The sequence below is a fragment of the Centruroides vittatus genome, unplaced genomic scaffold, assembly GCF_030686945.1.
Source record: "Centruroides vittatus isolate TY-2023 unplaced genomic scaffold, ASM3068694v2 contig_453, whole genome shotgun sequence".
In the NCBI taxonomy this organism is placed as follows: Eukaryota; Metazoa; Arthropoda; class Arachnida; order Scorpiones; family Buthidae; genus Centruroides; species Centruroides vittatus.
Window position 1 is genome coordinate 336,254 of NW_027122249.1, and position 14,227 is coordinate 350,480.

Here is a 14,227-nt window from a genome sequence, read left to right on the forward strand (position 1 = left end):
TTATTGTTATGTTACAAAATTGTAAAAGATCATTAGGAGACTTACATGGATTATGAGAAATCCATGTAAGTCTCCTAATGATCTTATAGAAATAAAACACCTTAATTCATTGCTGAGAATTACGTTTGTTATGAAAAATGTTTGTTATGACAAAATACATATTATTCTCAGCAATGAATTAAGGTGTTTTATTTCTATAAGATCATTAGGAGACTTACATGGATTTCTCATAATCCATGTAAGTCTCCTAATGATCTTTTACAATTTTGTAACATTACAATAAATTTATGCTAACTTGTATACATTATGCTAATCTGTATGTAATTTTCCCTATATAGTTGTAACACGAGTTGAAAAGGGACATAATTGTCCGAAATGCATACTCAAAGAAATAAAAAATAGTTTTTCTAAAGCTTGTCCTCCTTTTTATTGATGGTATAATAAGTCTAGTGAAAAAGAAAAGCCACCTTAGTGCTCGTATAATTGTACAAATTTTGTTTTTTCTTCAAGAATTACAACGTAGTCAAATATTAACATGTAAAATGTTTAACTCAAATTGAAATGATTAATTATTAAAAGTAATTGATTTTTTTTCTTTTTTGATAGTTGTTTGTAGCAGGTAAATGTGCAGTAAAATTTCAAAAAGATCTACTCAATGTTGGACATATTATTGTGCTTATAATCAGATAGTTATGAGCATAAGCAATATTGAGACCAATTACACAGGTCTGCAAGTAAAAAACTGCATAGGATTTTTATACATTTTCTTAGATTTCAACTTGGTGAAAATGAAACAAATACCAAAAAAATTCCTTCTCGTCAATTTTTTTTGTTACACTCAAGTTTTTGTTTGTATTTAGTGTAAAATTCCTAGTTAACTTAAAATTTAGTATTCTTTTTTTTTTATTTAAAAAATGGCCTTAAAACAGACTTCTCACATTAATTCTATCAATTCTAGCTGGACTTGGCAATAAATAAATAAAAAATGTTAATGGTTGAAGAGAGTAGGGGGAGGTGGGTTAAGTAGTTTTAGTGTTAGGAGGAAGGTCGCATGATCGTGTAGAAACAAGTTAAGAGTTGATAGTGAGTAATATTACTGGTGAGGTTGAGCATGTATTGACATGTTATCTGGGATACTAGGAATAAACATAAACAACCTGCTGTTGGATTAGATCATGTTTCAACAAGCTAAATAAGTTCAGTATCTCGCTGGCCATCTAATGCCACAGTCAGTTTATATCCAGCATTCGAACGCTACTGTGCTTGTATTTTTATTTCTAGAATATGGCTCGCAGAAGTTGTAATTTCTCCCAACAGCTTCTGTTATGTTTGTGGTGAATATACAGTGAAAAGTCAACAAAGAAACTTAAGTGAGTTTGTGAAGAAAGTTTATTTTGCATATTTCAAATTGAAACTCGGAGATAGAGACAAAGCATGGGCTCCACATAAGGTGTGTAGAAGATTCAAGGAAGATCTTCGTTTGTGGTTTAAGAGTAAGAAAAGCTCATTTTGTTTTGGCATTCCTATGATATGGCATGAACAGAAAAAGCACACAACCAACTGCTACTTCTGTTCAGTAGATGTTAAAGGATTTAATACAAAAAAATAAAAATAAAATATTTTACCCTAACCTTCACTCAGCTATTTGTCCAGTGTCTCGTGGTTCTGAAATACCAGTTCCACAGCCACCTTCTAATTTAGATGACATCCTGAGTGAGTCAAAGGACTCAGACACATTAGTTTCCCAGGACGAATCTAGCTCAGATTTTTCTGTTGACGAAGGACCTCAACTTTTTTCTCAGAGTGAGCTCAACGATCTAGTAAGAGACTTAAGTCTTTCAAAAGATGCAGCCAAATTGCTAGGATCAAGGCTAAAAAACAAAAACCTGCTATTATCTGGGACCTCATTTTCATGGTACAGGCATTGAGAGGGAGAATTTACTCAGTTTTTCTCCAAAGAGGAAAATTGTTTTATTATAATGATGTCATGGGCTCACTAAGCGCATTGAAATAGAATATAATTCATTAGAATGGTGCATATTTATTGATCCGTCTAAAACTAGCCTCAAAGCAGTCTTGCTGCATAATGGAAATGTATTTGCATCTCTTCCTATGAGACACACTGTTCATATGGGAGAAAACTATACTGACTTAGCTACAATTCTTGAGAAAATCAAATATCAAGAGCATCAATGGATGGCTTGTGGAGATTTCAAAATACTAACCATGCTGTTCGGTCAGCCTGGTTAGTATTTCGGGAGGTTATACAAAATATCCTTACTTTCTTTGTTTATGGGATAGTAGAGTGAGACAGCTGCACTGGACAAAAACTGGCTGGCCACCACAAGACAGTTTAATCCCCGGCGAGAAAAACATCATCAATACGACATTGGTTCCCCAGAAAAAGTGTTATTACCACCTCTTCATATTAAATTAGGGCTCATAAAGCAGTTGTCAAATCACTGCCAAGAGATGGGGATTGTTTCAGATATCTGTGTTCCAAGTTCCTGAAACTGTCTGAAGCAAAGTTAAGAGAGGGAGTTTTCACTGGCCCTGACATAAAACTTTTATCTGATCTCCTCATTTTGAAACAATGGGAGAAAAGGAAAAGAAGCATGGGACTCTTTCAAGAATGTAGTGCATAAGTTTTTGGGGAATACTAAGGACCCTGACTACAAAACCATTGTACACTGCATGCTGGCAGTGTATGAAGCTCAAGGATGCAAGATGAGCTTAAAAGTTCATTTCTTACACTCCCATATTGACTATTTTCCTGAAAACTTAGGAGCCTACAGTAAAGAACAGGGTGAAAGATTTCACCAGGATGTTCATGATATCAAGAGACGTCACCAAGGAAAATGGGATGTCAATATGTTAGCTGACTACTGTTGGATGCTCAATCAAGAAACCGGAGAAGGAAATCGGAAACGAGTTCGGAGAAGCATCAAAGAGAAGAAGAAAAGGTTTAATAAGAAAAAAGAGTAGACCTAAAATTGTGTATAAATATCAAACAATTTTTTGATTAGTTGCAAGAAAATATATTATATCTAGTTCATTGTAATAAATAAGAGTTATCAAAAATTTGTTTTTATTTTGCAAAAAACCTATACGTGATGGGATGTTACGGAAGTCATTTTTAGAATCTTCGATCTTTAAAACATATAATTCAGCAAAAATATCCCTTGCAGCTGGAAAAAATTTTTTTGCAGACCTGTGTTATATCATCCAAGATGTTTTGCGTTATAATTTTGTTGTTATTGTGAGATCCTGGGGGAGGTAAGAGGAAGTCTTATCTCCCTTTCTGGTGACGGGTTGCAGACCCACTCACTTGTCTAGGATGGCTGTTACATTGATGGCGCATTATGTGTTACGCGAGTGGAGGAGGAAAAAGGATGGGGTCGATGATAAGGCGAAGCCGACAGTCAAGAAAGACACCATTTTATAACAAAACAAGATTTATTAAAATCGAAACGAACAAAACTACACTTCTGCCCTCATATACAAAAAGGGGGAGGCCGGAGAGAGAGTGAGTTTACAAATATTCATTCATACCTCTTCAAATTCCATAATAGACTGAGTCTGGTGAATGTCCATTATCAGTTATCTGGACGATGGCACTTAGAAATTTAGAAACTGGTCGATGGCACTTAAAAACTTAGAAACTTTCGGGTTCGGTCAACGGTGCCGTGCACTTCGTAATGGAGAGCCCCTGGGGGGAAGGAAGCGTCTTTTATAGTTTTTTGATGTGAAAATTGGTCACGTGATCGACAGTAATTACAATTAGGGCCATAGGTGTTCCTGGGATTCAAAACAAAGTGACGAATTCGAATGCTAACTGTAAATTATTGTGCAAGTTGAACTACATGCTGCGAGGGAACAATGGCTTATTGACAGTTAGGGGACGATTGTTGCCAGTCAAGGGTCAACATTTTCTCGGTTAAGGAATTTTGTCGATTAAGCCGTTGTATAACAGGAGTGAAATAATTTAGAATTTTTAGGTTATTAACTTCCAGATTTCACATTATTAAATTGTTGAAATATCAATAATTCTGTTCTAATTATAGATAGTGTTCTTATATTGTATAAATGTTAGACATATGTGTACACAAATCCAAAATTAACGAATTTCTGATATCTATGTATATGTGCTGTATATGCACATACATAAACCAAAATTCTAAGCCTGAATAAAAGTTACAACTGAAGTATTCCTATTTATAAGAGGACAAAAATATTTCTTGTGAATAAGCAAAAGTTTAATATGATTGTAGACAAATGTGTGTATATATATCAGAAAACAGTGAATTGGAAGTCTAGATAGCATAATTAGCAATGTGTCTGTCTTTCTTAGGACACAGCCAGACCAGTGAGTGAGTGCATAATACACAATGAATATAAAGTTATTGATAAAAAAGAAACAAGATTTTTACTATAGCCAGGATACTGCAAGTCCAGAAAGCAGCAAATCTCTAGTTTAAATGATCATCATATTTACATAAAGTTTTCATCAAAGTAATAAGAAATTTTTAATTATCATTATGCTATTGTTGCATTTCTAAAATGAAAGATTGAAGGGCAATGAAAATTAAACATAAATGCCAGATATTGCATGTTTTAATCTGTGAACGAAAATATGTAATTATTTTGAAGATAAATTGATTCAATTGATTCAAAGAAGCATGAGGCAAAAATTGAAGTAAATCTTTATTTAAATTAGGTACACCTGAAGAAAAGATAAAAATACAGATTAGATGTGACAAACTGTTGCATTGTATTTTTTTTTTTTAACTGACCTAGAGTCAACACCCAGAGTAAACCTGACAATATAGGATCCAAGTTATCCAAGGAACTATATACCACAATATAACAATGAAACAAAAGTATCAAATACAAGATTTTAAAAATGCAAAACAAATTAATATAATTAACATTAAATAATCATGAATAATATTACATTAAGGAACAAAGTTTCTATTTATTAATACTGTAACATATTCAACCTAACTTGAACTATCTTTAACACTATCCCTCTTTTTCAGCAATTACAACTAATTATATCAACACAGCTGAATTTTTGCCAAGCAATAATTATTTTATTTCCCAAACTTTTTCAACCTACTTATTATAGGCCATCTTCAGGCTTACGATTACCATTCCAAAATGGAATGCAACATTTTTCGAATATGTTTTATTGTAACTCGTTTAAATTTAAAATGAAACACATTCAAAAAATGTTGCATTCCATTTTGGAATGGTAATTGTAGCCTGAAGATGGCCTATAATAAGTAGGTTGAAAACGTTTGGAAAATAAAATAATTATTGCTTGGCAAAAATTCAGGTGTGGTTGATATAATTCTCTTCAACACACTAAAATATAAATAGAATGCAAAATAAAAATCAAACATATTGTAACTCTAAATTATAAATGTATGTTTTAAAATTAGAAAAAAATAAAACACGAGTAACAAATGATAAAATTATTAATTTAATATACAGTACATAAATGCTTCCTTAAGTGGTTTAAATCAAAAATTTGCCAAATTTGCAAATAATCCTATTGTAATAATTCAATTTGTTTTCCAAAGTAATCAGTTAAATTAATTCTACTCCATCTAACTATGGAAGCATTTATGCATATTGTAATAACAACATATATTCTATTTATTTATTTATTAGATAGGTATTCAAATTTTTTAAAGCATTGTGACATTTTCTAATTTTAGATTGTATGTTTAATTTTACTTTTGCATTCTGTTCATTTTTTAATGCGTCAAAGATGGCTTGAGTTAAAAATATTAGTGTTAAGAAATATCTTTGTTAATCTTGTAGTGTTTATGATTATGATTATTACAATTATTCAAAATACAGTTCCCACAAAACTTATTAAATTCAAGAAATTCTTATGCATCAAATACAATTATCAGTAAGTCTTTCATAAATTAAATTTTAATTCAGAGCAAACAATATGAAAGTTTTCAATAATTAAATGATGTTCTTTTTGTACAGATCATTGTCTTAGATGCAACTTGGTGTATTATGTTATAACAGTGAAAAAATTCTGCTAAATCTGAAATTAGAATATTGATATTTATGTTCCGACATAAAATGACTTTCAAACTTTGATACCAGAAATACTTATCATTCGTTTAATTGCATTCTTAAATTCCCAGCAATAAGTATCAGTTACATGTTTAAAAATTTACAAATTAATTAATTAAAATTTAATTTTAAAATTAATTTATAATTTAATTAAATATAGCGAAATTATAGCCTGAAAAAATTAGTAAAATTTGAATGATGCTAAATAAAATTGTCAAAGAGGAAGTGAAAAATTACTAATATACCAGCTTATCAACAGAGTACAAAATTTTCATAAATATTAATCAATAGGCTAACTTTGAAATTGGATGCCAAGCAGGATTTAGATCAAGCTTTAATATTTAGGATTATATTCAAACAGTAAAACTAGTGATCAAGAAAACTGAGTACTTTGCATGGTCTTTATAGACTGATTAAACATAAGACAGTATGAAAACTTGTTATTCTTGATTCTTTAAATGTGTAGAACATAAACATTGATCTCACAAGGAAAATTTACCAAAATGCCACAAGAACCATAACACAAGATGATAAAACTAAATTTATTTCTTTGTTGAACCACTGTCAAGTCAAGGTGAACCACTTTCACCAAAACTATTTACAGTAGTCACACACAGAAATTTTTAACAAATTAAACAAGTCTGGAAAGGAAATAAAAATTAACAATTAATATTTATCCTGTGAATCTGTGATTTAACAATGACATTGTGTTTGCCAACACAGCACATGAACTATAAACAAAGTAAGAACTAAATAAAGTAGAAATATAGTAAGATTATGTCTGTTTAGTTTTAATATTCATTAATTTAGCCAATTAATATCAATTAAAATAAACCAAGTGGAAATTGAAGCAGCCAGAAATAACTATTAGCTGAGCCATTTAGAAGATTTTTTTCATTCAGGAATAGAAAGCTGACATTAAAAGAAAAATAAATAAAATTTGCTTACTTTTAGCTACTTTTAACAAACTAAAACATAACCTAAAAGAAAATAAAGATAACTTTGGAAGGAATGGAATGAATAATGATGAGCCTGAAATTTGAAAGACAAAAAGTAATATATAGACAAGACTATTGATTTTGTGTGTAATTACATCAATTACTCAAGAGTGAAATTGGGTGGCACATAGTCAAAAGAACATATGTAAACAAAGATTCTAGACTTGAAATCCTCTAGGCAAGAAAAAAAGATGTCCAAAGAAAAGATGGGAAGAAAGGATTGAGAAGACCACAGCTAGAAAACAAAGACTGAGAACAAAAAAGTGTTGCAAATTTAGGGAGACATATATCTAGTAAGCCTATTGGAATCATTAAAAATTGCAAATGATGAATAAAATTATTCTTGTCGTCGTCATCATATACTTGGATTAGGATATTTGAAGCATATTTTATAATAGAATATAATCTTTTTTTAAATTTATTTTCTTAATTACATTTTGTAAATTTTGTATAAACTTTACTTCGTATCAAAAACAATTACATAATTCATTATTAAGCATTTTATTAAATTATATGTTTAAACTTTTAATGAAGTAGTGATTGTTTTTAAATCATTTTTATTAACTACAAAATATGAATCAATATTATTAGTTAAATAACAGATCTTACTTATAAATTGTAATTTAAATGAATAAACAAAATATAAACATGAAACTAATTTTTGTATGTTTATTGATTAGGAACCATGGATGGAAGTAATAAATCCTTTCATTTTAAAAAATAAGAACAGAATGATTAAGTTCCTGGATGACATATCAGTAAGTAATTTTTTTTTATTGCAATTTGGAAAAATTGTAGACATGTAAATTCCCACTTCTGTCCATTTGTCTTTCTTTAATCTCTAACAGAGTTAGATAGCTGAAATCCAATACCAGATATGGAAACCTTAGGGGCTTAAGAAGCCCTGATTTAACTATATAAACTTCTTATGCAAACCGGAAGTCACATTATTTTTCTCCTGAAAGGTGTTTGATAGTGACCGGTATGACTATTGTTAAAGGAAAAGTATTATGTCCAGGGGCAAGACACTACAGTACTAATTTGAGGTGGAGAGCATACATTTTAAATTAAATAAATTAAAATATGATTAAAAATTGCATCCTGGCATTGTGACAATGTCCCAATAACATAATCGCTCATTAACATCAACAAATTAACTAAAAGAAACTTAATTTTATATGCTAAGGAATTACATGAAAATTTCTCAGACTTCAATAAAATTTTTGATTATTTATCTATAATTATGTTTATATTAGTTAGTTATATTAATGTTTGTAGATCAAAATGCTATCTTTCATCCCACCATACACAAAGTGTTTCACAAAAGATGCAAATTGCATTGTAGGGACTTTAACAAATTACATAAAAAGGAAATAAATTACACAACTTTTGCAGTAAAGTGTTAGAAATGATTTCCATCTGCCTAGATAAAAGTTTATAGCTAATTCTTGTATAAATATATAAAAACAACGTTTAACAAATTACTTTGTTTTTCATTTATTTGTCTGTCATTCGCTACCAGTTGACAAGTTCACATTTCCACAAATACGGAGGCGACCTTTCTTTGTAGGCTGCTGCCGCTATAACAAAATGTAAAATAGGTAAAAACGACCTCTGGTGCTATTGCCATTTTTCGTAAAATACAATTTAAGTAAATATAAAATGTGGCGGCAGCAGCCTACAAAGAAAGGTCACCCCCATATTTGTGGAAATGTGGACTTGTCAACTGGTAGCGAACGACGGATGAATAAACAAAAATCAGAGTAATTTGTTAAACGTTGTTTTTATATATTTATACAAGAATTAAATGTATTACCGTCTGCCATATATTATATTTTATATTTACTTAAGTTTATAGCTACTTTAAATTTTCAGCCACCTTTCAAACAAAACTGGGAAAACATTATGTATTTCTTTTTTCAATATTAGCCTTCAGTTCATCAAGAGTATGAGGATTATTATTATGAAATAACATATCTTTTTTAAATAATGAAAAGATGTTAGGGACTACACATTCGGATCATCCAGAATATAGTTATAGTTAACAGATGGTTAGCCTGAATCTTTTTTTCCCCTTTGTCCTTCCAGTCTAACAATTTTGCAATTATATGCAATATTGTTGGCCGGCTTGTTGGGGGAAATAATTGAGGAAATTTCATCTAAAATTTGTCTTGCACATGTTTATAAGGTTTATACACAAAGTAAATTCCAAAATAAACATGCAAATTTTTAGAAAATGACACAATCAACACACAATGGACTGGATGGTGAATAAAACATAGTATCCAAGTTTAGTTGATTATTCACTTGAGTTTACAGAATACTCTTCTTGCTTTAGCCTGAATTAAAAGGTGATAGGAATACATGCAAGACATAGCAAATTCATAGCAAGACAAAGACATCACACTTTGCAAGTTTACCTGACAATCTTTACAAGGCATCCTAGGCCTCCAAAGTAAGGAAGTGTAGGTAGGCAGTCTTAGGGCATACTACCTTAGTATAATGTCCAAACATTTTCCAAGAATATTTGTACACAACCAAAAGATACACTTGATTTTGTCAAAAATCATCTCAGTGAAAAATCTGTAAAAGGCTAAGGTCAAGCTGTAGACAAAGATACTTGGATGCAGAAATAAAGCTGCATCCTTTTACCACAATGAAAGAGTGCAGGAAAGCTCCAAGTCTTTCTACAAGTAAAAGGAACAGTAATTGTTTTTATCGGGTCTGATGTTCAAACTATTATTCATACTAGGTCTGCACTTGTCTCTTTGAAAAGGATCTGATAGAGGGCTGAAAAATTTTTCAATGCAACAGAACAATATTGTCTGCATAACTTGGACATACAACATAGAACTATTGAAATTCTTCAAAAGTAATGAGACACCATAGAAAATGAAAGAACACCTATGTGGGCAACCTTACACAATGGATGCTCTCAAGGAAAGCTCAGAGAAAAGTCACTACATTACATGGCAAAACATGAAATCATTCCAGCAAATGAGAACAGGCCTAACACCATGTTTAAATGCAACATATTTAATAGTTTTAAGAGTTCTTATCAAAAGCACTTTGCATCAGCTTTTTCTAGACATTAAATTTCATGGCATCCAAGCATTACTTTACACAATTTGTAGGACTTTTTGTTTTAATTTGGAAATAGATTTGCCAAGTTGTTGAAGATAATGGGAAAGAATCAATTAGCTTCTCCAATATTTTGACATGAAAGGCATTAGACTAATAGCCTAAGAGGTCTAAAAGCCTTAACTTCAGAATAAGATTTCCTGTTAGTGTTAGTAATAAATATCACATTAACTGAGTGCCAAGTCAAAACATAGCCAAATGCCAAACAAGCATGGTAGGATGTAATGTTTCCCCATGTAAACAGTATAAATGAATCAGCCTGAGAAAACAAGAATGACCAAATATCTAAATCCAATAATCTATAGTAATAGTAATATGTTATTCTGTTTAATCTCGTTGTTAATTTAATTTACATGATTCCTGGCTTTTAAGTGTTAAATGATAGAATCATTATGAAAAGTTTTCAAGAAAATTCCAAAATGTTAGTCCTGTTTTGCATTAATGCAGTAGAGAAATTAGGATTAGACTGAGACTAAATATATTTTTCATTAAGTAGTTTCTTTTTATAGTTAGAGATATTAATATAATGGATAAACTATGTTGTTTGTTTACTACTTATTTCAGTATTTTTCAACCTTTGTTTAGCAGTAGCATCCCCAACTTGGTAATTTTTTTAGATAAGAAGTGTTTTTGCTGCACTCTGGTTGAAAACCACTGGCTTATGTAGATATACATTTTGCATAATTTATTTTTGATCTTTTGAAGAAAATTTTTTAAAATGTTAAATTATTTACAAAAATTATTTTAGAGAAAGCATTTTATTAACTTGTATAACTGTCATGTTTCTTTATTTCAAGAATGTTCCCGAGAGACCTGATCCTGATGAAACAATATCTGGTGATCCTGCACGTGATTTGGCTACTCTTCATCATATTTGTGCAACTCATAAAGAAGAATTGCAAAATCTTAGTCAAACTAGGGTTAGTATTGATGAAACATATTAAGTATAACATAATGATATTTTTGTTTGTTAATTTAAACTTTATTTGAATAGCCAATTTTGAAGAAATTAGTTACGGTAACAGACATGTTGTCAAAGCACAAACAACAATATACAGAAATGCTAAGGTAGTGTTGTATACAACTAGTTGTAAACAAAGGTGAACAAGTAGTACAGAACACTGGCTGGAGCCAGAGAGGACATTTAAACACACAATTCTCAGTCAGAACATTTCTAGATTGACCGGCTGGTTCTGGTCAGAGAGACCGAGAAGAAATCAGGAATAAAATTCCTGGCAAGCCCACAACATCATTTCTCAACTGCCTGCCTGTGCCAGAGGCAGGACTCTTGTACAAGAGCTTGTATAGTGTCCCTTTACTTCATTCAAAAGGACAATACTTGGTGGTGCTTCAGGCTAAAGGTACTCACTTTTTTATGATTTATGATTATTACTTTCAATTATGTAATATTTTTTACCATCAAATCTATTTATATTTAATCATATGCATATTTTTATCTTTCATTTTCTGTTGTATATTTTAATGGAGTCCTTAAATTGTTTATCTACAAAGTTTTATGTATAGAAAGCCCACCTAATACTTCTCTTGTAATAAATGAGGACACCACCACTGCCATAATGTTATATGATGAAGTGGGTCTGACTATTGTTCCATATTTGTTTTAAAGTTACATAAAACAAAATTTTAAAAATGTAGAAATTTGCTATTATTATTGTTCCTGCAAATTGTGGGTTTTATGTAAATTATACGAATCTATTTGAAAGATTAAAGCATTCCTATCAAATCTAGAAACAAGAAAAATAGAAAACATTCATTTAAAAAGAAAAAAATATTAAAAATAATCGGAAAATAAAAACATGTTAATTAATAGATCATATTTCTTGTATTAAACCTATTATTTATACTTGTTACTGGTCAGAATAAATTTCTTGTTATCAGTGATTGCTGAATTATTTATTTTAGTTATTTGTATCTATTGACTAAGCATGTTTTTTTAACACTTCTAAGCTTTGAGTACCAAGTCACAAAAAAGTACTGTTGCAACCAAAGTACCAAACCTGTACTGTCTCATGTTACTTTGCTAAACGCACAAATCTGCTGATTTGAAATACGATAGGGAATTTCTATTACCTTAAAACTGTAATTCCAAATGTGTGCAGAAATGTGCCATTTGACAACTGTTCATGTATTGTATAACTTTAAACTGCTCACTAAACCAGTAAATAAAGACTGGGAATTGTTTCAATGTTTACTGTTTGTCAAATTCCTATTTGAAATCTGGTGCTTAGAAACATTGAATTGTTAATGAATGATCATAAATTTGTAAACAGATATTCTGTTTTCACTTCTTGTCTAAATAAATTGCCTTACTGTGTCTGGTGTACTTAAAATATTCAACAAATAAATTTAAGAAAATAAATTACTTTAATTCTTTAAAATATTTTACATAGTTTAAATAAAATTAGATGATCATGAAGATTGTTAGTTTGTTTTTAATGTCAAATTATAACTTAAGTACAGATTTTTGATTTATCAATTTCTGATATCTGTCATGCATTTGAAATTTTTATGATGAATTTTTTAGAGTTTTTACAGAAGATATGAAATATCTTAATTAGATCAAATTGGAATTTATACAAAGAATATTTAACACTCAAAGCTCTAGAAAATTATGTGAAGTGTTTGAGATTATGACAGTATTATTTTTATTCTTTAATTAAAAAGTAATGAACTAATTATAATACTAATTCTGATTCAATAAATGAAATGTTTGATTTATGGAACTTTATTCTTATTGTAGCAATTTGAAAATGTTTAATTATAAACAAAATTTCAGTAGAGTATTATTATAATGTATAATCAAAAAATTTGAAGAAAAAATTTTTTAGTGACTACCTGTATTGTCTGTACTTGAATAATTTTGCATATGTTAAAATTGGCTTTATGCTTTTATGCCAATTTTTTTCAATCATTATATTAATGAATATTGTTTCTTGGGTATCTCTAAGAAGGCAAAATTATTTAAACAAGAAATTTTTTTAATTTTATTTTTTTGCAATGTTATCAAATTTAAAAAAACTTCTGTTTATAAGATATGCGTAAGTTCATATCTAGCAGATGAACAGCAGCATATTTGAATATAAGACCAATGTTTACAGTTTTAACCCTTACATAGATTTATATTTTTTAAATGTTAATTTAGATTCCAAGTTTTTATGAAGCTTGCCTTATTATTATTTAGTAAGTTTCATTAATTTTAAATTGTCTTTCAAGTATTTAAATTCAAATCAATAGATCTCACTGTCTTGTTAGAATTAAATGCAGAGTTTTTATAAAAGGATGTATTGAATTAAGTTAAGCTATATTGTATTTATTGATACATATGAAATAAAACAATTTTGCTGATTTTTAAAATAGTGTTCTTCCCAAATTTTTTTGCCAGGCCCATAACCTTACAATTGCTTTTCAGTGTTGTAATTTTAAATAGAATGAGGCTGTACCATTGAGGAATTTCTTGTAATTTCTTAAGAGAATACATATATTCATATTTTTGAATATATGTAATCCTTGTACTAATTCTTGTATACATGATCTTTGTATTATTTTCTAAAAGTGTGTCATAATTATTGATCGCTAATGAATAAAATTTTTCCTTGTTGTAAAAGTATTCCCATAGATGTGACATACAAGATGCTACAATTTCCACAGACAAAGTAGCTCTGGCTTCTAGGAGGCATTGGTAGCAGTGGAAGAAATTGAAGTTAGCAGTAAACCGTGTCCTAAGATGGAGTTCACATGTAAGGAACAGATTTCTTTTGTGAAAGTAGAGGTTGCTCATGGGAGAAATGTCACACAGCATTATAAGAGGCATGCAATGTTAGTGCCAAGGCTGTGGAGTCAACTCAAAAGTGATTCAGTTACTGGAATCAGTAAAATGTACTGACTCTGAATTTTAACAGGTTATGGTTCTTTAAACTAGTCTGATTTACATTGACAATGATGAAATGCCTTGTTACATGTATTCAATA

General features: G+C 29.9%; 1 protein-coding gene across 1 annotated transcript in view; it reads left to right on the forward strand.

Annotated features, from left to right (window-relative positions):
- The window catches only part of vap (RAS p21 protein activator vap), a 102,694-nt gene extending 89,081 nt beyond the window's left edge, over positions 1-13,613 (forward strand). The window contains 3 exon segments of the mRNA XM_067272789.1: positions 7,778-7,855; positions 11,036-11,158; positions 11,233-13,613. Coding sequence (XP_067128890.1) covers positions 7,778-7,855; positions 11,036-11,158; positions 11,233-11,310 — 279 coding nt within the window. The 3' untranslated portion in view covers positions 11,311-13,613.
- Positions 13,614-14,227: the final 614 nt, after the last annotated feature.